This window comes from Patagioenas fasciata, chromosome 1 (genome assembly GCF_037038585.1).
Source record: "Patagioenas fasciata isolate bPatFas1 chromosome 1, bPatFas1.hap1, whole genome shotgun sequence".
Lineage (NCBI taxonomy): Eukaryota > Metazoa > Chordata > Aves > Columbiformes > Columbidae > Patagioenas > Patagioenas fasciata.
Window position 1 is genome coordinate 38,171,936 of NC_092520.1, and position 22,765 is coordinate 38,194,700.

The following is a 22,765-nucleotide window of genomic DNA, read 5'->3' on the forward strand; positions in this document are numbered from 1 at the left end:
CCCACCAGCATCATAAATATGTGAGATTACATTCATAGAAGCATGAAATCATTTTGGTTAGAAAAAGCCTTTAAGATCATTGAGTCCAACTGTTAGCCTAGCACTGCCAAGTCCACCACTAAACCATATCCCCAGCCACCACATCTAAACATCTTTTAAACACCTCCAGAGATGGTGACTCAACCACTTCCCTGGGCAGCCTGTTCCAACGTCTCACAACCCTTTCCGTGAATAAATGTTTCTTAATATTCGATCTAAACCTCCCCTGGCACAAGTTGAGGCCATTTCCTCTTGTCCTATCACTTGCTACTCAGGGGAAGAGACCAAGACCCTCCATACTACAACCTCCTTTTTGGTAGTTGCAGACAGCAATGAGGTCTCCCCTCTGTCTCCTTTTCTCCAGGCTAAACAGTCCCAGTTCCCTCAGCTGTCCGTAATAAGATTTGTGCTCCAGACCCTTCACCAGTTTTGTTGCCCTTCTCTGAACTGTCTCCAGCACCTCAATGTCTTTCTTGTAGTGAGAGGCACAAAACTGAACACAGTGTTTAAGGTGCAGCCTCATTGGTGCTGAGTACAGTGACATAATCACTTCTCTAGTTCTGCTGGCCACACTATTCCTGATAAAAGCCAGGATGCTGTTGGCCCTCTTGGCCACCTGGGCACACTGCTGGGTCATATTCAGCCAGCTGACAACCAATACCTCCAGATCCTTTTCTCACAGGCAGCTTTCCAGCCACTCTTCCCCCAGCCTGCAGCGCTGCATGGGGTTGTTGTGACGCAAATGCAGGACCCAGCACCTGGCCTTGTTGAACCTCATACAATTGGCCTCAACTCATCAATCCAGCCAGTCCAGATCCTTCTGTAGAACCTTCCTACCCTCCAGCAGATCAACACTCCCACCCAATTCGGTGTTGTCTGCAAGCTCACTGAGGGTGCACCAATATGCTCAAAATGGCCTCCAACCACCACATCTCCCACAAGTCCTTCTGTGTTCACAAATACAGGTCCAGTAGGGTGCCCTGCCTAGTTGGTTCACAGACCAGCTGTGTCAGGAAGTTGTCATCCACACCGTCCATGAACCTCCTGGACTGTTTCCTCTCTGCTGTGTTTTATTTCCAGCAGCCACCTAAGTTGAAGCTGTCCACAAGAACAAGGCCTAGCAACTGTGAGGCTTCACCCAGCTGCTTATAGAACATTTCATCTGCGTCTTAATCCTGGTTGGGTGATCTATAACAAGATACCTGCCTGTGGAATAATTACTGAGGGGCAAATTATTGAAACTAATTATCAAAGATACACTTATTGAGAATAAAGTTATATCCACATCTTCAGCATATAAGGCAGCTGTGCAGCAGGGAAGGAATCTGTTTTGTATTGTTTCACCTCCCTACACCTGGGCTGCATTCTTGGATGGTCATGCATAAGGGAAGCCCAGTGTGGTGGCAGCTAAGAAATATGAGGGAGTGGAGTGAAGACACAGCAGTCAAGCCCTGCGTAAAAAGGCAGGTACAGGAATCAAATGGCATAGCTGTTGTCAATTAAAAAAGACAAGGTATAGCTGCTGTCAATTAAAAAGGTTAAATGTTTAATTCCATTCAAAATGGTAGTTACTGAGCCAGAAGTTTGTCTGGTGGATGAAGTTTGTTCATGATAATCTCATTATAATACCAAAACACACCTCCATCTCAAAAGGATACCTGCCTCCCACACACCCACTATTCACTTTCAAGCATGCTCAGTGAAGTTTTTACCTTAAAAATAGAAGCAAGAGTTTCTACACCAATCAATAACAAAGGTATGTATGACTAGAGTCGCTCAATCTCCATCTAAACATAGAAAATAGTATAAAATACCCAGCAATAGGGGAAGGTTGGGGAAGACACCATCACTGAGAAGTCAAGGGAACAGCATAATAGACTTCTGGCACCAATTGATGAGCTGAGCCCATCTTCTCCAGCCAAAGGGATTCTTTTGGGCAAGATTTGCGCACTTAGTTAAACCAAGGATTTCCCCAGGACACTTAGACGTCAAGCTTGTATTTGTAATCACATTAGTAGTGCTATATAGTCATCTTAGAATTTATATATATTTGGTACCAATACTTATTTCTTGCAACTAATGTGTGTTTTTGCAACTAAAGTGTATTTTGCAACTAAAGTATGTTTTTGAAGACAGTGTATTTTATCAACGGCAATCTAAAAGTACTTGCACCTCTTGCCTTAATAAACTTCATTATTCATGGATCTAGTTTTGAGAATTTCTCATTAAATGTGCTCAGACTTACAGTAAACACCATACTATTTGGGAACCTGTGCCAGCCTGTAAATTCAATGATCATGACTGCCCTGTACTATCAGCAAATCCATAAATCGTGCAAATTCAATGTTACGCTGAACCAACTGTAGAGGGCAATTGGACTTCGAGTGGTGACTTGAGGTTATTTGATGTAATTGGGCATCACTCAGGATTTCAGCCCAGCTGCACCTAGCCCCCAATGCACACACTGAGGACAAGCTAGAACTAGAGGGTCTTAACTTCTGCTAAATTAACCCTCTTAACACAATGCCACCATGATATCTGCCTTGCTAGCCTTCCCTCTGATTCTTATTCATACACACTCAACCCTGTTGTCACCATCATTAAGCTCTAGACATTCAAAATTTTCCCTAACACACAGGGCTGCCCCACCACCTCTCCTTCCTTGCCTGTCCATTCTGAAGAGTTTATAGCCATCCATTCCAACACTTCAGTTGAGTGAGTCATCTCACCATGTTTCCGTGATTGGAACTATATCATATTTTTTCTGCTGTAAACGGCTTCCAGCTCCTCCTGTTTGTTGTCCATGCTGCATGCATTGGTGTAGATGCAATTCAGCTGGGCTGCTGATCCCACCACCTTTCTGGGGAGGAGAAGCCCTAATTTTCCTATGTGACCATTCTCAGGGGCTTCCGTGGTTTTTAACACACCAATAACTCCTGCGTCTTTGCTGCTGCATGGACGTCCATCCTCTGCCTCCTTTAAGTTTCAGCTCCCCAGGTCTGTGAGCCCACTGCTGAACCAAGATGATTTGGGCTAGAGTTGGAAGGAGATCAGGTCAACAAGGATGAATCAAGCCACAGGTTGGAACCTGAAGGCCTGCTGCAAAAATTGGCTTTTGCTATCTTGTCCTGTGCACTAGTTCTGTTTGCTCTCTGCTTCACCAGTGCCCTAATAGAGGTGCTCAAGGAAACCAAACATTTTAGGTACTTGCAATTACAGAGCATTGTGTAAATAACCTCTTTGCTGTAGATTAAGTCGTCCCAGGACCCACAGGCAGCAGTCAAGAACTGCACTTTAGGCACATATTTACGTGGCTGTCATCAGCTGGTACTCCATGGGAGGGGCTACCTCCCTCAGTCACTGGATGACACAGTGTACAGGTTGTGGATTTCGTGAAGACATCACATGATGTAGTTATTCTTTGCTAAAATAAACAACAGGAGCTACTTGCTGCCCCTAAATTAGATTTCTGCTCTCAGCCTCTTGCATTTTGAATGAATAAAGCAGATAAATACAAGAGATGTAAGCAAAGTGATAGTCACAGAGCATTAAGTAGTAATACTTTAAATTTTGTTGGTTAATAATCTGAATGTAATAGAAAAATTAGTTGTATCGCATAGTTAAATATGGCTTAGTAGCAGAGCACAGCACAGATGAGGGGTTCTTACTTCTTACCTTGGTCTTCAGCTATATTATTTGACATAGTTGCATACTTGCAGTTAGCATGCTTAAGATGACATATTAAGCAATTTTTCTCCATTTACCTCCTCTACCTTTTTAAATAGCCAGTCCGTACCTTGAACATATATAATACCTAAAATGTAAATTTAATAGAACTAAAACTTAATGAAACAATCATATTGACTTAGGAAGATCTTCTTAAAATGCAAAAAGTTTCATGCATAGCACCTTGAAGAGATAAAGTACTAGACAGTTCTTTTTTTTTTTTTGGAGGAGAAGACCAATACAGATAATTCTCCAGTTTTCCTTGAAAGCTGAAATCTCTTGTACAAGATGTACCAGAGCAAGTTGTTAAACCTCGTGCCCTGATTTTGGATGATTCAGAGACCTGTTTCTTCTTAGAACACTGAGAAACCCATATTCAGAGACAAATTGTGAATAAATGAGTATGTTGCTCATCAGACCTGTTCACACATTCATAAACCAGCAGAAGTGTCTTTTTCTCATTCTGCTTCTAGGAGGTCAGGTAGCTATGTCAGTGAGCTTAGCTGGCCAAGTGCATGGTCAGTTTTGTTGCAAAGAAGACAAAAGTGAGGCCCTGCCTCTCCTTTCCCCTGCAAGCAATATTTAAACAGTGGCCACAGTGCCAGCCCCTGCCTGGGCTACATCGCAGCTACGTCTGTGTATGGGCTTCTACCTCCTCCATCCTGACCTGGACTCAGACCTGGTTTCCTGGCTGCGCTCAGACCTGTCTTGTCCCAGGGGCTGTGCTGAGTGGTCACCAGGTTGTGTTTGACCCTGGCCACTGTTTCTGGCCCCGATTGTCACCTGAACTTGCCACTCCGCGTCCTGGCTCCTTGTGGTGAGGTTACTGTTCCTGCCTGCTGTGTTGCTGCACCCCACTTCTGGTTTGCTGTCCCTCGAGATACAGCCAGCCCTTCCTGCTCCATGAGATTTCTCTGTGTCATTTGTAGAATAATTGCTTGAGGCATTTTTTAAAATCTAGCATGTCTGATTTATGCATGTAGAATTTTTAAATAGGACTGTCAACCAATCATGCATGGAGGTGTATCTGTGGAAACCACCACAATGACTAAGAACTACTTTTTTTTTTTGGTTTTTTTTTGTGGTTTTTTTTTTTTTGTGTTTTTTTTTTTTTAATTGTTTTGTTTTGTTTTGTTTTTTTTTTTTGTTTTTGGCTGGTATTGACATCTTTCAAAGGTATTACCAAAAGTGATTCTGTATCACAAATTATTCTGAAGCTATATATGAAGCTTAATAGTGTTAGTTGTTCCTCACAGACCTTGTTTTCAACCCCACACTTTTCCATGGCTAACGCTTTGAAACAGATGCTTGGGAAGAGAAATTAGAATGAGGCTTTCAACTTCAGTGAAGTATATCAAACTAGACTATGGTTTGGACAGAGGAGTCCACATGAATTTTGTGAGCAGTGATGTACTGATTCATCTTGAGTAACCTGCATTTTTCAGAGGAAGTTATGGACGCACAGAGCCCCTTATAGGTGTGCTGGAGTCTAACCCCAGGTACTCTGATGCTCATTACATTCAGCAATGTCATTTATTCTAAAGGTGGTGGATATGGAGATGTGCTCTAAGAATGCTTTACTGTTAACAGTTGGCACAGAGGGTCCTATCCCTCTAATTTGTAGTTTTCTTCTGCCTGGCAGGCATTGTATCACCTTCTGTTTCACGATGGTGCTAATTATTTACCCCACTGCAGTACAGCTAACAGCAACAAGAAAGAGCAAAGATCAGGCAGAGCCATCTGAGAGTAGATAAACAAGTACTAATGGGGACTTCTCATGTACAAAAGGATGTGTATGTGTGTATATATATATATATATATCTCAGGTTGCACATAATGAATTTGTTAGAACAGATGCTTACAGACCTTTAAGAAGGATAGTGCTGGATACTACATTTTCTTTATAGATGGTGTTTTGTGCCAAGAGGTGCAACAGCGAGTCATATCCTGATGTAAATTGTTGGTATAATTGCCTGGTGATTTCAATTAAGATTTAAGTGAGCAAAAAGCTCTAGTCTTAAGCTAACACGAGGTAACGCATAAAGTCCGTAATTCTCATTATCTTCTCCTAGGTCATATTCTATCCCTTACTAATTGGCTCTACGGGTACCTCTTTTTGAGTTACGATAACATTTACAACCTTTTATTGATAATCTAATGTGCAACCAGGCCAGACTGCAAGTGCAAAGTGCTTTTATTCCGATTTCTTTTGTTTAAGTGTCTGAACTGGCACTTCACTTCCACCTATCTGCTGGTGCTTTTCTATGTCAGCAGTTGCTACGGTTGTTCATTATGTAACAAGTGTGTGACTCGGCCACTAACATTTCAGCGTGGCTCTTCTGCTTTACTTCAGGGTATTCCTCAGCAGTAACTTAAGAGCTTCTTTGGTACAGACATACAGTAGATCTCTTCCAGGGCTCTTATGTTAGTTCTCCTTGACATTATTCCTTTAGGAGCTCATATATATCTGGAGTCTTCTCAAGATATGGGATTGCACAACCTCTGAAAGTCCCAACAAGTTATATGGTTTTTCAGTCTATGAACTATACGGCTGGCTGGGCTGGCTCAGTTTACTGAACTCCGTGTAGATGACTCTGGCAATTGCTCTCTAATAGCTTGCATAAAAAATGTGGGTTTGCACTTTCCCAGTTAATAATGCTCCCTCTGCTATTCTTTGTAATTGACCAGCACAAGGATTAAAACTTCCCTGAGCGTGATACTTGTTTTTGGATTTTGCTAGCAGAGACCACACATATCAGTCTTCTATTTTAAGTGGAAATTTATTATTTTAGAGCTAGAGTATATTATTTCTGTTAAGACTCCAGATCAGAAAAGCTTCAAAGGTTATTATATGTGTAACATACAAGATTGCTCAGATTAATCTAAACAATATAGGTTTTGTTTCCTTTTTCTATATCAAATGTTTTATAATGACCAATTTAAAACAAGATGTGTAACTTGTTGAAAAACAGCAGCCATGCATGACACCATATGCACTGGTGACAAAACCTTTGTCCTAGAGTATATAAAACATATGCTATGAAAGAGAATGTAATAAATAAACAGAAAAAGAAAAAAAAAAAAAAGGTTGAATACTGCCAGCCAGCACAGCAGAAGTCACAGGTTGTTGTGTATAAAACTCACGAGCAATATCCACTTAGTATATAGCAAAGAGAGGTGTCCAGGTGGATCAAAACGCAAAAACCAAAAACCAACAGGAAATTGTTTTGAAGATGCTGCATGAAAACTGAAACATCCCGATGATGACAATGAACAATGAAGAAAAGTCCATCTTTAATGGACAAACATAGCAGGTAGCTAGGTTTTGAAAACTTGGTGCAGTAAAAGAGAATTAACATTTGGCACCGATGGATTACAGAAGTAGCCAGACCTGACTAATGTGAATTGCCAGTGTTTTCTGGAAGGCAGCTGCCCTCATCTGCAGGCAGAAAACCAGAGCATCAAGGCTCAGGTAGGCATTTACTTAACTCCTGACACACTCACGTTACACTTCTGGCAGTTTCTCTGCCTGCAGCAGCATGGATGAAGCAGGAGGACAGCACTCCAGACAGCACTCCTGCTGTTCATTACTGACACCTGAGGTAACCAGGCACCTACAACAGCAATAACTAAACAGTGCTACTCCTAATTCCTATTTAAAAGGCAGATCACAAACCCCAATATTCATGTCAGTGCTCAGCATTCTAGAAAAAAAGGCATTAAAAAAACCCCAAAACATAAAGATGCTAAAGAAACACAGGAACAGCCTTTTACATCTTGTCACTCTAATTGTTAACCCCCACCCTTCTCATCCACAATAGCTATTTTGAGGGCACAGAGGAAACTCTTTTCCTACACAATATTGTTACCCCTAGCATCATTTATAGATCAAATGTGTTTCAAATCATAGAATGTCCTGAGTTGGAAGGGACCCACAAGGATCATTAAGCCCCACTCCGATCCCTGCATATGACAACCCCACAGTTCACACCGTGTGTCTGAGGGCGTTGTCCAGTCTCTTCTTGAACACTGTCAGGCTTGGGGCTGTGACACCTCCCTGGGGAGCCTGTTCCAGTGCTCCACCACCCTCTGGGTGAAGAACCTTTTCTTAGTGTCCAAACTAAACCACCCCGGCACATCTTCCTGCCATTCCCTCGGCTTGGGTCTTTGGTCACTAAAGAGAAGAGGTCGGCGCCTGCCGCTCCTCCGCATCTCTTCACACTGCTACAAAGAGGCAGAGACCCCTTGAGCGCCGTGTGAGACCCCCCCCCCGCAGAGGGGCCAGCCTGGGGGAGCCCGGGGCCCGCAAGCAGCCGGCAAAGCAGTGCCCGCGCTCCGCCAGCTCTCAGCCTCGCGGCGGTGCCTCCTCCTTCTCCTCCTTTGCCCTCACTCCTTCCCTTCTCCGCCATGGCGGCAACAGCTTCCAGGCAGGCGGCGGGACACCCTCCCCCGCCGCCTCCCTCATCCCCGTAGCAGCTGGTCGCGGGCTTTGTTCGTCTCTCCCTGCGCCGCCTCCGCCCCTTCCTTCCCTCGGCTCAGTTCCTCTCCTCTCCCCTCCCCTCCCTTCCCCGCCGAAGTGCTGGCCGGGCTGTGCGCCCGGAGAGGGCCGAGGGGCGGGGGAACGAGCGGGCCTCGCGTCCCTCCTCCGAGCGCCGAAGCTCCCCGCAGCGCCCGGCCGCCCCGCCCCGGTGGCCCCAAGTTCTGTGGGTGAGCGGCGGCAGGAGGCGCCATGGCCGACAGGACGAAGGCGGCGCTCTCCGAGTCGGGCTGGTAAGTGGGGGCGTCCTCGGCTGCACCGCGGCCTGTCCTGGGGCTGGGCCGCCAGGCTTCGCCGAAGACTGCCCGCCACCCCTGCGGGAGCGGGCCGTGGGCAAGTGCATCTTGGCGGGTAGCCCCGAGTAGCGGTGTGGGCTTTGGGGAGTTCTGCCGTTTTTGAAGCTCTTAACGGTGAGGGGACACCCCCGCCTGAGCTCTGTCTTGGAGCCCGTCGCGGTGCCAGCGGGAAGGGGGTGCCGCCCCCCACCGTGCGTTTGGGGCCTGTCGCTGGAGAGGCTTGTGCTCGTCGCGGGGTAGCAGCTCTCGGCCCCCCTTGGTGGCCCTGCGGAGAGGGGCGCTCCCTGGGCCGCGCACCCCGGGGCAAAGCGGCTGCCGCCGGGGCCGTGAGCCTCCCCGGGGCCGGCGAGGCTGAGGTGCGGCCTGCCCGCTGCTCCTGGCTGCCTTTCCCCGAGGCCTGTCTCGGCTGGGTGTCAGCGATAGCAAATGCCAGGTGGCCTGGAGCTTGGCGATAGTTTTATTGTTCTTCGTTACGCTACACAGCCTTTCAGCAGGGAAGATAAGATGCAAAAAGTGGAGTTAAAGTAGGGTAGATACTCATGTGAGTCTTGAACCCGGGTGTTTGTGTTTTCTAGTCGGCCCTAGTCGTTGGGCACACCACATCTGTTTTGGAACAATGTCTTTCAATGAGTTATGCAAACTCTGTGTCTCACTTGGTAGCCTAGAGGTGTTTAGACTAGAAGTTGATTTTTGTTGTTGTTGGCTTTTTTTAGTCTTTTTTTCCTTAACTACTTACTAGTCTTTCACCAAAACAAAAGTTCACTACTAACTAGCAAAACACAAAATAACTGATTTTGGTTGGAATTGAGAAAAATTGCTCAAATTGCAAGAAGCATAGTTATTTCCAGTGGCATTTTAGGGATATTTCTATTCAGCTGGCTATCTTAGTCCTTCTTCTGGATTGTTATGTATGGCCAAGTCATAAAATATTAAAATGAATGTCATATTGCTTAGAACAGAATAGGTTATTTCAGCTGGAAGGGACCGACAACTATAATCTACTCCAACTGCCTGACCAACTCAGGACTGACCAAGTTAAGCATATTACTAAGGACATTGTCCGAATGCCTCTTAAAAACTGACAGACTTAGGGCATCAGCCACCTCTCTATGAAGTCTGTTCAGGTGTTTGACTGCCCTCTTTCTGAATAAATGCTTCCTAATGTCCAGTTTAAATCCTCCCGACACAGCTTTGAACCATTGCCATGAATCCTATCACTGGATACCAAGGAGAAGAGATCAGCACCTCCCCCTCCACTTCCCCTCCTCAGGAAGCTGTAGAGGGCAATGAGGGTCCCGCAGCCACCTCTTCTCCAAACTAGGCAAACCCAAAGTCCTGGGTTGCTCCTCATAGGACATTCCTGCCAGCCCTTTCACCAGCTTTGTTGCCTTCTTTCTCTGGGTACATTCAAGGACCTTCTTAAATTGTGGGACCCAGAACAGCACACGGTATTCAAGATGAGGCCTCACTAAAACTAAATGCAGCGGTATAGTCACCTGTTTTTGACCAGCTGCTTGTACTTTGTTAACCTAGCTTTTGCAGTGTTACTTTTTGATAATACTAACTAAAGTGGGAAAATTAGTGTCTTTAGGCCTACTTCTTTGATAAATGTACTGTATCTTTCAAAAATACTGTTCTAAGTGGTTCTATATCTCAGAATCCTGTGATTCTGCCTGTTAGTGAACTGAATCGTGACTACTTATGCTACTTCTCATAACATTAGTTTACTTAAAAGGATGTTTTGACTGTAACTTGAAACTCACCCCTCTCTCCTTCTATAGTTATTCCCCTTTGTAAAGGAGAAAGCTTTCAATAAAAGTAATTTTTATTTTCATGGTTTTCTTTTCTTGCTTTCTATTGCCTGTTCAAAATTTTATCACACAGTTTTCTATTCTTAATTATTTTACTACTTAGTTAAATGATTACCATTGGTAAATGGCTTTCAGGTTTTGGCGGTACAAATAGGAGGTGCCTCTGAAAAAATCTGTCTTGCTCAGTGTTTGGCTCTCTCCTTGGGGGCAAATACTCTCAAATGGCTAAAAACACTTCCTATTCTTGCAATATTGCAGGGTGTGAGCCAAAGACAGAGACTGAAAGATGCTTGGGCAAATAGTGGGCTCATTATCAGGTGCATTGGAATTGTGCCTTGACCTAGTTGCATTGGGAAGGTGGTATGAAAGATGGCAAAATGAATGCATATACTTTTGAGGAGCATGAGGTGGAGTAGAAAAATAAATAATGAATCAGAAATCTTGTTTAGCTGTGTTCATGCACTTAAAAAAAATAACCTAGGTGTCTGTGCTTTTAGCCGTTTTGCTGTTGCTCTTATGCTTATGACCTTTCTCATATTAATAGTAGACTTTTAAAGTTATTTAACACATGTATGAGCAAGCCTTCAGTGGTATTTAATGTAATATGTTTCTTGCTGTGCTTTACTACGCTGGTGGTTAAATCATGTTATGTACCAAATTAATTACCACTGTTCCTGTCACCTTACATCAAAATGGTATGTTTTTTTAGTACAAAATGAAGCTGAGTTTTTATGTTAAAATCTGTCGCCACTTAAACTGCAGAACTGTTGGTGTTTCAAACCAGGTAAGAAACCATTGTTCTTCCATAGTTACAAATCTGCTAGCTTGTAAGATACTACCTGTACTGACTGACTTTTACTGTAAGTTTTGTAAATCTGTAAAGGTAAGAATGATTAATGTAGACAGTTGTTTATGTGAGTTTCTGCAATTTTTATTTTTTATAATTCTGGATACAAAGTGAAGTTATTTTTCAAGTAAAGTAGGAATGTGATGTGGTTAATACGGTATAGTAATAATATATATTTTTTTCCAAATAGGTGTTGTAAGAAAGTAATCCATTGTACAAACGCATAGAAACTTGAAGTTACCCTACCTACTAAATGGAACAGTGGTAGCTAATTGCTGAGGTGTGGTGTTTGTTTTCTTTTCTTTTTTTTTTTTTTTTTTTTTTTCTCGGTGGTAGCATTTCATGAAAATGGCTAAAAGACCTCTGGAGTTTGTGTGCAGAATTGTAGTTTTTCTGAAGAGATGCCCTTGCAGCCGTCTTCCAAAGTATGCGTTTTTTGAGGCCGATTCTTTTCGTTACACACTACACTGTGCCTTGGAATCGGATATTGGCTCCAACTTTAGAGATAAGGTGTGTTAGTATTATGTTGCAGTGAAAAAATATTCTGTCTTGGAACAAAAGTTCTGTGTTAAGTTTTAATTTAATTACCAGACATTTATGAGGAGGAAGGCAGAGGGTTAGGGAGAGTTACCTTTTTAATTATTATAGTAACATTCATGAATTTTGGAACTAATTTGCCAGTGCTCCAATTAAAATATAGACCTTAATGGAACCTGAGTTACTGAATCCACTTTTCTTACTGGAAGTGCAGAAGGACTGCAGAATACATCCTTCTTATGTAAACAGTGAATTGTGGAATAGTTTGTGTTGGAAGGGACTTTTGAAGGTCATCTAGTCCACACTCCCGGCAATGAGCAGGAACATCTTCAACTCGATCAGGTTGCTCAGAGCTCCATCCACCCTGGCCTTGGATGTCTCCAGGGATGAGACATCTACCACCTCTCTGGGTGACCTGTGCCAGTGTTTCACCATCCTCACTGTAAATAAAAAATTCTTCCTCATGTTGAGCCTGAATCTCTCCTCTTTTAGTTTACAGAACACCTCTCACTGAGGTGCAACACAATTTTTTGTTTGTTTTGGAAGTCTCCTAGGTGGTATTTCACAAGAGAATATGAAAAGCCAGGATCTCTTCAGTGTCCTAGATCTTTGCAGAACTTGGGAATTAATTGCATGGAAATTCCTATAGGGAGTCTTTGGAAAAAATATATAGTCTAAAACTTTACATATTTTCAAGGTTATGTAGACAATGTTCCAACTGTGAAAATTTCCAGAGATTAAGAGGAATTGTAATTGTACTAGTTGTTTGGAATCAAGAGAGTGGTGCTTAACAATCCATGAGAAAACCCGTATATCTATGTAATTCTGGTTTTATATACTTCGTAAGTGAAAACTATAGAGTTGATGTATACCAGACTATTTTAAACTGAATTTTAGGTGTTTAGGAAGTAATACACTGCATACTGGATAACTTTAGATTTAAAATTGGTCTGTTCAAGCTTGTTCTTTTTATGGCTGGTCATGTGATGTGAACCAGTCTCTAAAGCAAAAGCAGGTACATGCCTGGAAACCCCGGTTGGTGCTCACAGGGAGGAATCTAACACTGCTTTCGAAAAGTGTAGCAGGAATTTGGCAAATTAGTTCTTGAGACTCTTTTTGTGATGAATGTCATTTGGGGAGATGGGTTGGTACCATGAAATCTCAAAGTGCCAGTACAAAGCAAAAAGACACATGGCTGCATTTTTTGCTTGCTCAGTTGTATGCCTTACTGGCTGATCTGATCCTTTTGTATTCTTGCTGGATCATGAATGATGGGTAGTTAGAACCTGCAATTCTTTATGTCATTTTCACTCTAGAGGAGCAGAAAAGGTCCAATGTTTTACCTTCTGTGAAGGGAAACAAGCTCAAGAAAGTAATACAGGTACTATTTTTTTTTAAAGAAGATGCTAGATGGTAAGAAATTAGTGGAATCAGATGGAATCATCCTAACTTTTACAAGAAACTGATTTAGGGCTATAATTAATAGTTTAAAGGGTGCAAAGAAGGATAGCTAAAATAAGGAGATAGAAAGATGTAGGGGGTTAATATGCCTGAAAGGAAAAAAGCTTAGTCTACTGGCAACACATCTAAAGCTGAAGGTCCTTTAAATTGTTACAGACCTTTTTTAACACCCAGCTTTTCAGTGGCCTGACTTTTCTTGTTATATTGTGTCTCAGTTTGATTCTCTCCAATCAATGAGTTTTATAGGAGTGTGTAGCCTTTCCATAGCTAGTCTCCTTTTTGGAGTCCTTGGAGATTTTGAATGTACTGAGTCTTGTTTCATAACTTATTTGCTTATAATTCGTAGGCTTCGGCGCCTTTTTGAGATGCAAGTACTTCGTTAGGACAAGTGTTGCTTAACGTGTTTGACTCAGTGATGCAGCAGATTCTTTCTTTCTGCCTCTCTTTGTCACCAGGCTATTTGATTGACCCAATATTGAACAGTGCACATTATCTCTGAAATGAGAGAGGTCTGCTGAGTTTCATATTTTCTGGGAGTTTGTCTGTTGATAAACTGATATCATCACCTGAACATGTTGAATGGGTGGAGCTTGTTACACAGTTGTGATTGACCACTTTGGGCTAATTTTCCTGTTCCATCCCACAAATTTTTCTTCTAAGTGTACTGTAAGAAGAAAATGTAAAAATGTGATTTTGGTAGATATTTGAGAGAAACACTTGGGCAGGATGAAATAGAAGCATACTTGGTTATTATTTGCCTTTTCCGACGAAGCCAAATGGACTACCCAATGGAAGAGTGAGATACTATTGTCACTGATACTGGTAACAAACTGATATATTCAGCAGGTTTTGACATGTGCATATTTTACTTAAATGTTACTGTTAGATAAAATATAGCTTAATGTAAATGATACATGTAGGAATATGTAGAAGTATGAAGCTGTCTTGAAGCTTTAATTAGATAGAATTACTCTTAGAAACATTGGGTTTTAACTATCCAATACATTGGTTCATTTTTTTTTATAGGTTGCTTAGTCTGTGATGGTCATAAGAATATAATTAAAATAAATTTAAGACTAATTCTCCAAACTGTGCATATTGTTCATAGTTTCAGGACTAGTGCATTTTCTACTTCTTTAGAGCAAAAGGAAGATATTTAATTCCAATAACAATAATTCTAATACAGCTGACAGAAGGAAGGAAAGGCTTTCTGGGGGATGAATCACATATACATGTTTCAAATCACATTTTATGTACTTAAATTCTAACACCTCACAGTTATGTATTACATTAAGAAGACTGGACAGCTCTAGGACTGATGTACAACCTTTGAGAGAGCTACTTTGCACATTTGAGAAAAAAGAAAGTTACTGTTTTAAATAATGTTTGTAGCAGTGGTATTTAAAGCATGATGGGTGTTCTTGCATTGGCATCCTTTTGAGCTCTTCACTTTGAAAAATGTAGCATAGGTATTAGAAACGGGAGTGATGGCATTGACTGACAGCAAGTGAAGACTTTGAGTTAGAGAACAGACTGCTGAAATTGCTTCTTTGTCAGAGAGTGCTGTCTGGTGAGCGTGGTCAAGGCTGGCTTTTTCTTTCCTGTCATTTGTCTCATAGTGCTCCAGGAATGGCTAGGAGCTACTTGTGCTGTGTCTTGTCTGAAACAGAACTGTTGAGGAAAGCCAGAGGAAGAAAAGCCATGTGTGTTCAGACAGCTTCAAGATACTCTAAGTGATGTGGCAGCTGTGTCTTTGGCATGGCCCCAGCCTTAGAGTATTTGTGTTCAGTTAAACAGTTTAGGGTGGCTGCCAATCTTTTCTTGGGGAAATGTGGGTGAGAAACAGTATTCACAACTTGTATATGAGCAGAAAAAAACCAAGAATTTCATTAGGTGAGGAAAGAAAACCCTCATTGTTGTTGCTGTTGTATGTTGAATTGTTGTGGCCTGTTATGAATTGTGGAGTAACAAATCTTCTTGAGGAGCAAAGAATGCAAGAGCTGTTGTCCAGTGCTTTTTGACTGCAGGGGCTGTTTCTAGCATCTGCTGTATTACAGCAGTGCCACTTGCTACAAGCTTATCTTATCAAAGTTGGGAGTTAGTGAGGTTATCTTGGGCACATCTCTGTGTGTTACCTGGAAAAGCTTGACATTTTTGCATTGCAGCTATTACTGCGGGATAACAGTATGTGTACTTATCACTAAATCTTTTCTATTAAGTAGTTGTAGAGACTGATGTTAACATTTTTTTTTTCAGTCTCCTGAAGTTTCACTCTATTATATTCTTTTCCTGTTGTAAGATACAGTGTGTTGTTATTGCAGTATTTAAATACTTACATAGGTGTAAATCGGGTTATACCATATAAAAACATGGGCTAAAAGTGTATGTTATCCAGGACCTTTACCAAGTGCATTAATAACTTTGTTTTCCAATTCTATGAAGATATGAAATAATTTACTTAGCTCTGATATTGATGGTGGTATATTGAATGGGGAAAATACAATTTTCAACAGCTAAATCATCTTGTTATGTGGTATTCCTTAATAAAACAATAAAAACAGAAATTACCATTTATTATGGAAGAACATTTAAATTTCTTTCTTTTGGTTGATGTTACCGTAATTACTGTTAGGGTCATTGTACAGTAGGAGTGGGGAGCATCAGGGCAGTTAAGTTTACTAGGAGATTCCAAGTATGTACTTTTTTATTTGTTAATCTGTGATGCTGTATCTAAGACAATTTTAAATACAAAACAGACATGTTGAATTCTGAATTACTTTTAGAATGGTAACACTAGTAAAGCATTATATTTTTAACTTCTTAGAACACTTTCTGTGTTTTACTTATAAGTAATTGCAAGTACTAAGGTTTTCATTTAACTGTTATTTGGAGGAGAGCTGGGCCGGGGAAAAGTCAATGAAGGAGATATAGAGAAGGTGGCTGATTTTTAGGGGTCGGATTCTGACTGCAGAACAGTGATTTCTGAATGAAACACATTTTGTGTTGAAGTATTGAACTGCTCAGGAATGCTGAGAGGACCCTTATGTTAAAAAAAAAAAAAAAAAAAAAATCCATCAAGCTGCTTTTGTTTCAAAAGAAAGGTTGAATGAGCACAGTCATGAGTCTTGGTTTTAAAAACTTATTCGGGGTTATGTTAATTCAGATGTAACTTACGTATACATCTGTGTAATAAATATAATTATTGATAGACAGCTGACCCCAGGTGACAAAAGGGATATTCCATGCTGTATGACATTATGCTCAGCATAGAAAGCTGGGAGAAGAAGGAGGAAGGGGGGAACATTTGGTTTTATGGCGTTTTGTCTTCCCAAGTAACCATTGCATGTGATGGAGCCCTGATGTCCTAGAGATGGCTGAACTCTGACCTGCCAATGGGAAGCAGTGAATGAATTCCTTATTTTGTTTTGCTTGTGTGTGCAGCTTTTGCTTTACTGATTAAACTGTCTTTATCTCAACCCGTGAATTTTCACACTCTTCCAGTTCTGTCCCCCATCCCACTGGGAGATGAGTGAGTGGCTGCGTGGCGCTTAGCTGCAGACTGAGGTTAAACCACAACAGAAGGATTGGCTAAACTGGAGGAAGGCCCCTATCACAGAAATTTATGATTGATGCTCATTATGATCTTGGACACCTAGCAAAAAAATTCTCTACTGCATGATTTTTAAGATGGAAACAGATTTCCTTGAACAATGTTGCTAAGGGTTTACCAGGGTGCAGCTTTCTCTAAGTATGGAAATGAAGAAGAGAATGGAAGAGGAAACGTCTTTCTAATAATTTCATTACTCACTGTCTGTTTTCTTAGTTTACATTTCAGTTCTGAACCTAACAATGTTGCTGTAATAGAAGTGTGTGTATTTTGAGCATTGATGACCACAGCTGTAAAAGAAATTATTTTTCACTTGGCGTTTCCAGTTGAAACATATACTACTTTGTTTCAGTAATGAGTACTCATCTCTCATCCTTGTCTTCTGAGCAGGTTGTAACTTATTTTTTTGTTTGTTTTTGGTCGATGTGAATATGTAGGAGGGAGGAATGTGCATGATCTGTCTTCAAAATTTTTTTTTATTTCGAACACTAGAACCAGTTCTCTAAGAACAGTACCCACTACAGCAGATATTCGTGGGGACTTTGTGTTGGTGATAAAATTCTGGTTTCAATATTTCAAATAAAATTGAAAGTATTGGCTTAGCAAATTGCTTTGTGAGTCAGCAGACACTGGGAATGTTAAGCTTCTATTATTTCTGAAATTAATATGAAGTGTCTTGAAGTAGAAGTAGTCCAGGTCTTTGACACTGATATGGAAGATAGGCTTTAATAACAAAATACCAATTAATATTGTTTCCAAGTTTCATTTTGTAGTTTTATGATTCAGTGTCATTTCTGTGTGGTAATAAAGCTGGAGTTGAGAAATATTAATAGTCTCCTTCATGAGTGAAGTTGATAAGCTAAATTAGGTGATGAAAAATGATCAAAAATTAGTCTACTAAAAATATAGCCTTTTGATACGTATGTATGAATATTGTATGTTTCGTATTCCAGTCTCAATAGGCCAACTTTTAAGTATCCTTACTGGAAAAATGCACAAAATGTTCCTTTGATAAAGGATTTTAATTTTTTTTAAATTTTTTGTATTTATGTGTTATAAAGAAACCAAGTTTTGCTTTGAGATACTCAAAATAACATTTAAGAAAAAAATAGCTTGGATAACCTCTGGAGAGGTGATACTAGTCCCATCCCTTGCTCTAAGCAGGGCTGACTCCAAAGAGGAATAATATGTCTCTTGATTTGCTGACTACAGTCTTGCTAATGCAGCCCAGTGTGTTGTTAGTTCTTACTACTATATGGACACACTCATTTGAGTTCAAATTATTCTCCACTATGAACCCTCAGAGCTGCTTTCTGTCCAGCCATCTCCCAGCCTCAGTGGTTGCAAGGAGAATGGCTTGGCACTTACCTTCGAGCTCCGTGATGCTCCTTTTGGCCAAGGAACTGCTATGGTGGTGCTTCTTACATGGTTCAGTTTTTACTAGTGTATCATCCCCTGCATTCTAAAAGAAAAAAACGAAAATCAGTTCCATTATATTTTTCTTGTGGAAAGTTGTGTGGCTCTTTTAAACGATGAAGTCATTATGTTGATATATTTTTGACTTGCTTATGCTAGCATAAGCTATGCTGATGGTGGGAAAAACTAATGTGCTACTTGATTATAGAAAATGTGATATGTATATATATATATATAAAGTAACTACCTAATATAAACCATTACTAAAATGCCTTTTTTGGTCTGACTGCTATTTTAACTTCTTATTTCTCAAATTTTATGAACTGGAGTCTAAGATGGAAGGTAAAAGATCTCTTCATTTTATATAGAAGTGGTATTTTGAGTTAACTTTGCTATAGATCCAAGAGTCTAAATCATTCCATTCGCCATGCACATCTTCCCTTGCTCACTCTCTACAGTGGATGGTCTTGCGCTGTCCTTTGCTGTGTTGATCAAAGTTTCTGTCCCAGTATGGTGTCTCTAATCAAGTTCAATAACTGATGTCTGCAAAGAAGGCCGAGAGTGTGACAAATATGCAGAGATGATGTCTCAGCATGTTTCTCCAGCTTTTATATTGTTGGGTTTTTTTGTGTTGTTTTTTTTTTTTTTTTTCAGCAATTTCCTTAGCTGGACCTTTTCTTTCTATTATATTAAATAGACTTCTAGTGAATTTCTTCTGCATGTATCCATGCAGTTGTTTTCTGAACCCCCAAAAAATAGTGAATAGCAACTTCATATACTGTATGAAGCACCCTGTTCCTATGTTTGGTGAATTTCCCAGTTGCTAATTAAGAGACAGGGAACCACCAATCTATTTTTCTCTTCAACATCACTTGCAATGATAGATATGTTAAATCTGTCAGTCGTTTTCATGGTGAAAAAGCCTGTTCTGTGTAGCTAATCTTCGAAAGAAAGGTGTTCTGTATGCTTGATCTGCTTTCTTACTGTCAAGTAAAGAAGGGCAGACAGAAGATGCAGGATCCTGAAAGGAAGTGATCTGGTGAGGAGAAAGGAGCAAAAGGAAGATGAAGTGAGATGCCTTCTAGATAATGTATCATTCAGTCTCTGTCATCGTAAAGGAAAGTGCCAAATGACTGGGAAAATCTGACATGATGCAAATATGGTATTATTCGACTCTCTCCCTTCCTTCCCAAAAGGTTAATTAACAGCTTATTAAGCTAAATATAATGCATGATAAATTACATTCAAGTTTTGATATTGGATGTATGTGGCCTTTGAGTGGTGCCTTTTAGCCCCTCATGTATTTGTGAGTTAGAGTAGAAGAGTGAGCATGGGAGTGTGAACAGTCATTTGCAGCTACAAGAAGTTGGGCTTGACTTGCACAGGCTTCTCTTGAAACTTGGTGGCTGGATGTGGGTGTGTTCGTATGTCATTAAATGTGCAGAATAGAAAGGTTTAGTTTTATCATGCCATCTCTCTCTGTGAAGACAGTATGCCTGTTTTACTACTTGGCAGATGAAGAGTGTCATCAGTTCCTGCTTCTCAGCTGAGATATGATTAATTCTTGAAGTGTCTTATCTCAGCTGGTTCTTGCTTGTCTGCCTGTGTCCACTGGAGTCCTGACCTTATTGTGTGCTGTGAATTAGATTTTTCTATGGAATGCAGAAGTATATTTCACTTTGTACTGTTTAGCTTAATATTACTTCCTAAATGTTGTGACACACACTTGATTTCACTGTTTTTTAACCGGAATATTAGGGCACAAACTTTAACTTGCATTAAAAAAGTAAGTAGTCTGGTTTTGAGCCATATCATTGTGTGATTACTTGGCTCTGTTGATGAAATGAAGAAGAAGCTAAAAACAAGCTTTTGAGAGCTATGGAAATCTGAAGAGTGTGGTTGTCTTAAGGCTTGTGCCCTCTACAATGCTGAGTTTAGTTTTAGGATTAAACTTTCCCCTTGGGCTCTGGTGACCATCTGCTGCAGTGTCCTTGGTGCTCTCTCACACTTGTGTACTCTCATGCCTCCTTTTCCTTCTCAGGATCTGTCTTACCCTGGAACGCATTTGGGTTCCTCTCATGTCCCTCTCCGTTTGGCAAGCACCAGTGTGTGTTATGGCTGGTTTGGAGCTGGGCAAGTGCTTCAGTTGACCAGTTGATTGCTGCAGCTTGGAATGGATGAGAGCCAAGTTCTGTTTCCCTTTTCCACAATGGAACTGCTAATTTGTATGTCTTGCTTCTACCCGGCAGCTGATTTCTGTGAAACTTGAGGGAACTCGGTGTCTCTGAGACCTGGTTTCTCTGTCAAATTTAGCTAAATTTTGTCTGCATGGTTAGAATTCATTGGTGTGACTGGGCTGCTGAACAGACTGCATAGTAGAGAATCATTTGCTGAAAGAAAAATGAAGAAACTAGACTTCATGTGAAACAGTTTATCTATTCAATCTGTGAAGTGTTTGCTATTTGCAAGTATTGAATACAAAAGCAGGAAGGAGAAATTTGTTAAGTGCCTGTCTCGTCCTCGTGCTGGTTAGTTCAGCAGCCAGAGTGTTTCAGTATAAGTGAAATGAATACCAGCTCAGGTCCTGGACATTTCAACCATGTATTCTGCCTCTTGAAGGAGAGTGCTTTATCCATGAATCCTTAATGTACGCTGTGGTGAAACAGTCTGTCTTCTTTGATGCCATTCCACCTTTTACGAATAATCAAACTTCCTTGAGAGTTGCTTCAGTGTCTCAGGTGAATTATCCATTAGCATTAGGCTTAGTGAGACAATCTGTGGTGTGTGTGTGTTTTTTTTTTTCCCCCCTTTATCTCTGTGTGTATTTTAACATTTGGAGAAACTTTTAACAGCTAATAAAGACTCAGATACCTAACACTGAAACTGTGGAGAGATGCTAATATTCATGCAGTGCTATGATTTGAATTATAATTTTTGCACACAATGTTATTTGTTGTATGATTATCTACTGCAGTTATTCTTTGGTAGGAAATGTGCAGCTGTGGTAAAGTGTTTTTAATCCCTTCATGTTTTCAGAAGCAGAAACTAAGCTCATCATTCAAGACAGGTTGGAAGGGACCATTTCCCAAAAGACTTGTGAGGCTGATAAAATTTCAACAGGTGCAGAAAAGATTTTATCAGAATTTGTCCAGAATAAAAAAAGGCTAAGAGGGATGTTCTTCTTTTACATTTTAGTTTATAGGGCATATACAGTTATTCACAGAAAATTATCCTGAAAAGCATAAGAGAATAATTTTTGAAGGCGGTTCTCTTCATAGAAGTCAGATGTTTTACTGTGTCTTGCCTTGATTTGGGCCAATGTCTTCAAAATAAGGAAGACAGAGGTCCTAAGCATGGCTTTGCAAATTTTACTTTTTTACCCCTCTATGATGAGACACCATGACTTGTCCTAACTCTGAGCTAGTAGTGTTGGTCTCTTCCCCATGAGAATCAGAAAGCAGAAGTTGTGAGTTTAACTTTTCTATTTATCCTAACACAGGAATTTTGCTCGCTACCGCCTCCTGCCTTACTTGGCAGAGATTAAAGAACAGGTGTGTACTAAGGTGTTAAACTTCTAATGCTTCAGATGGAAGTAGACTGGAATTTAACTGAAAACAGAAAAGAAAACAAAAAGGAAAACAGAATCTGAAGTAGCTGGCGAGAAGGGAGTACGGTGCTAATGAAGGATGACAGAATAACAGGTAATACTATGTTTTTATTAGTCTGCAATATGCTGAATAGATAACAAGAACATGGGTCTCCTGTCACTGTGTTTCCACATTTGCTAACATATTAACTCCAGTCAAATAACAAAAGCAAGAAGAGACAGGAGAAAAGAATGAACAAACAAAAACAAAACAACAAAACCAAAAAACCCAGCAATTTATGGCTGTCATACTAGTTACCTGTTTATGACATTAAAGATGGACTTCATGTTGCTCTGTTCTTTCTGGATATCCTTTGTGAATACTGCTGAAAGAACATCAGACTGTGTGAAACTGAGTTGTCTCACTTGAAATGATATTAGTAAAAACAGCAGAGGCAAGTTCACTTATTTTGTCATTTTTCCTAGCTTTGTTCTTCATCCTTATATTTCACTTTTGTCGTCCTTTTTGTCTGGGTGCTTTGCATTTCTTCATACTGAAGCTTGCAGTTTTCAGTCATTTGAGCAGTTTAAAGAAATTTTTTTTTGTTTGGTCAGTGTGTAAGTGCTGATGATGGCTGGAACTGACCACCTCAAGTCTTAATCCCCGTACATTCCCCCTCTACACCCCATGGCTTGCTCGCTGATTATCCTGTCTCACATCACTGGTAAACATAGGTGGAGCTATGAATACACTTGTATGTAATGTTATATAAGTTTTGATGATATACTGTCGTGTTGCCTCGAGAAAATGGAGCTGGAATTCAGTTAATTCAGACCCATTAAAATTTTCAGACTTAGGAACAGAATGTGTTAACTAGTTAATCTGAAGGATACTTTGTAAT

At 40.6% G+C, this 22,765-nt stretch overlaps 1 protein-coding gene across 1 annotated transcript in view; it reads left to right on the forward strand.

Moving 5' to 3' along the window:
- The first annotated feature begins 8,207 nt into the window (after positions 1-8,207).
- Positions 8,208-22,765, forward strand: part of TDRD3 (tudor domain containing 3) — a 104,843-nt gene continuing 90,285 nt past the window's right edge. The window contains exon 1 of the mRNA XM_065839187.2: positions 8,208-8,535. Coding sequence (XP_065695259.2) covers positions 8,495-8,535 — 41 coding nt within the window. The 5' untranslated portion in view covers positions 8,208-8,494. The remainder of the gene's footprint in view (positions 8,536-22,765) is intronic.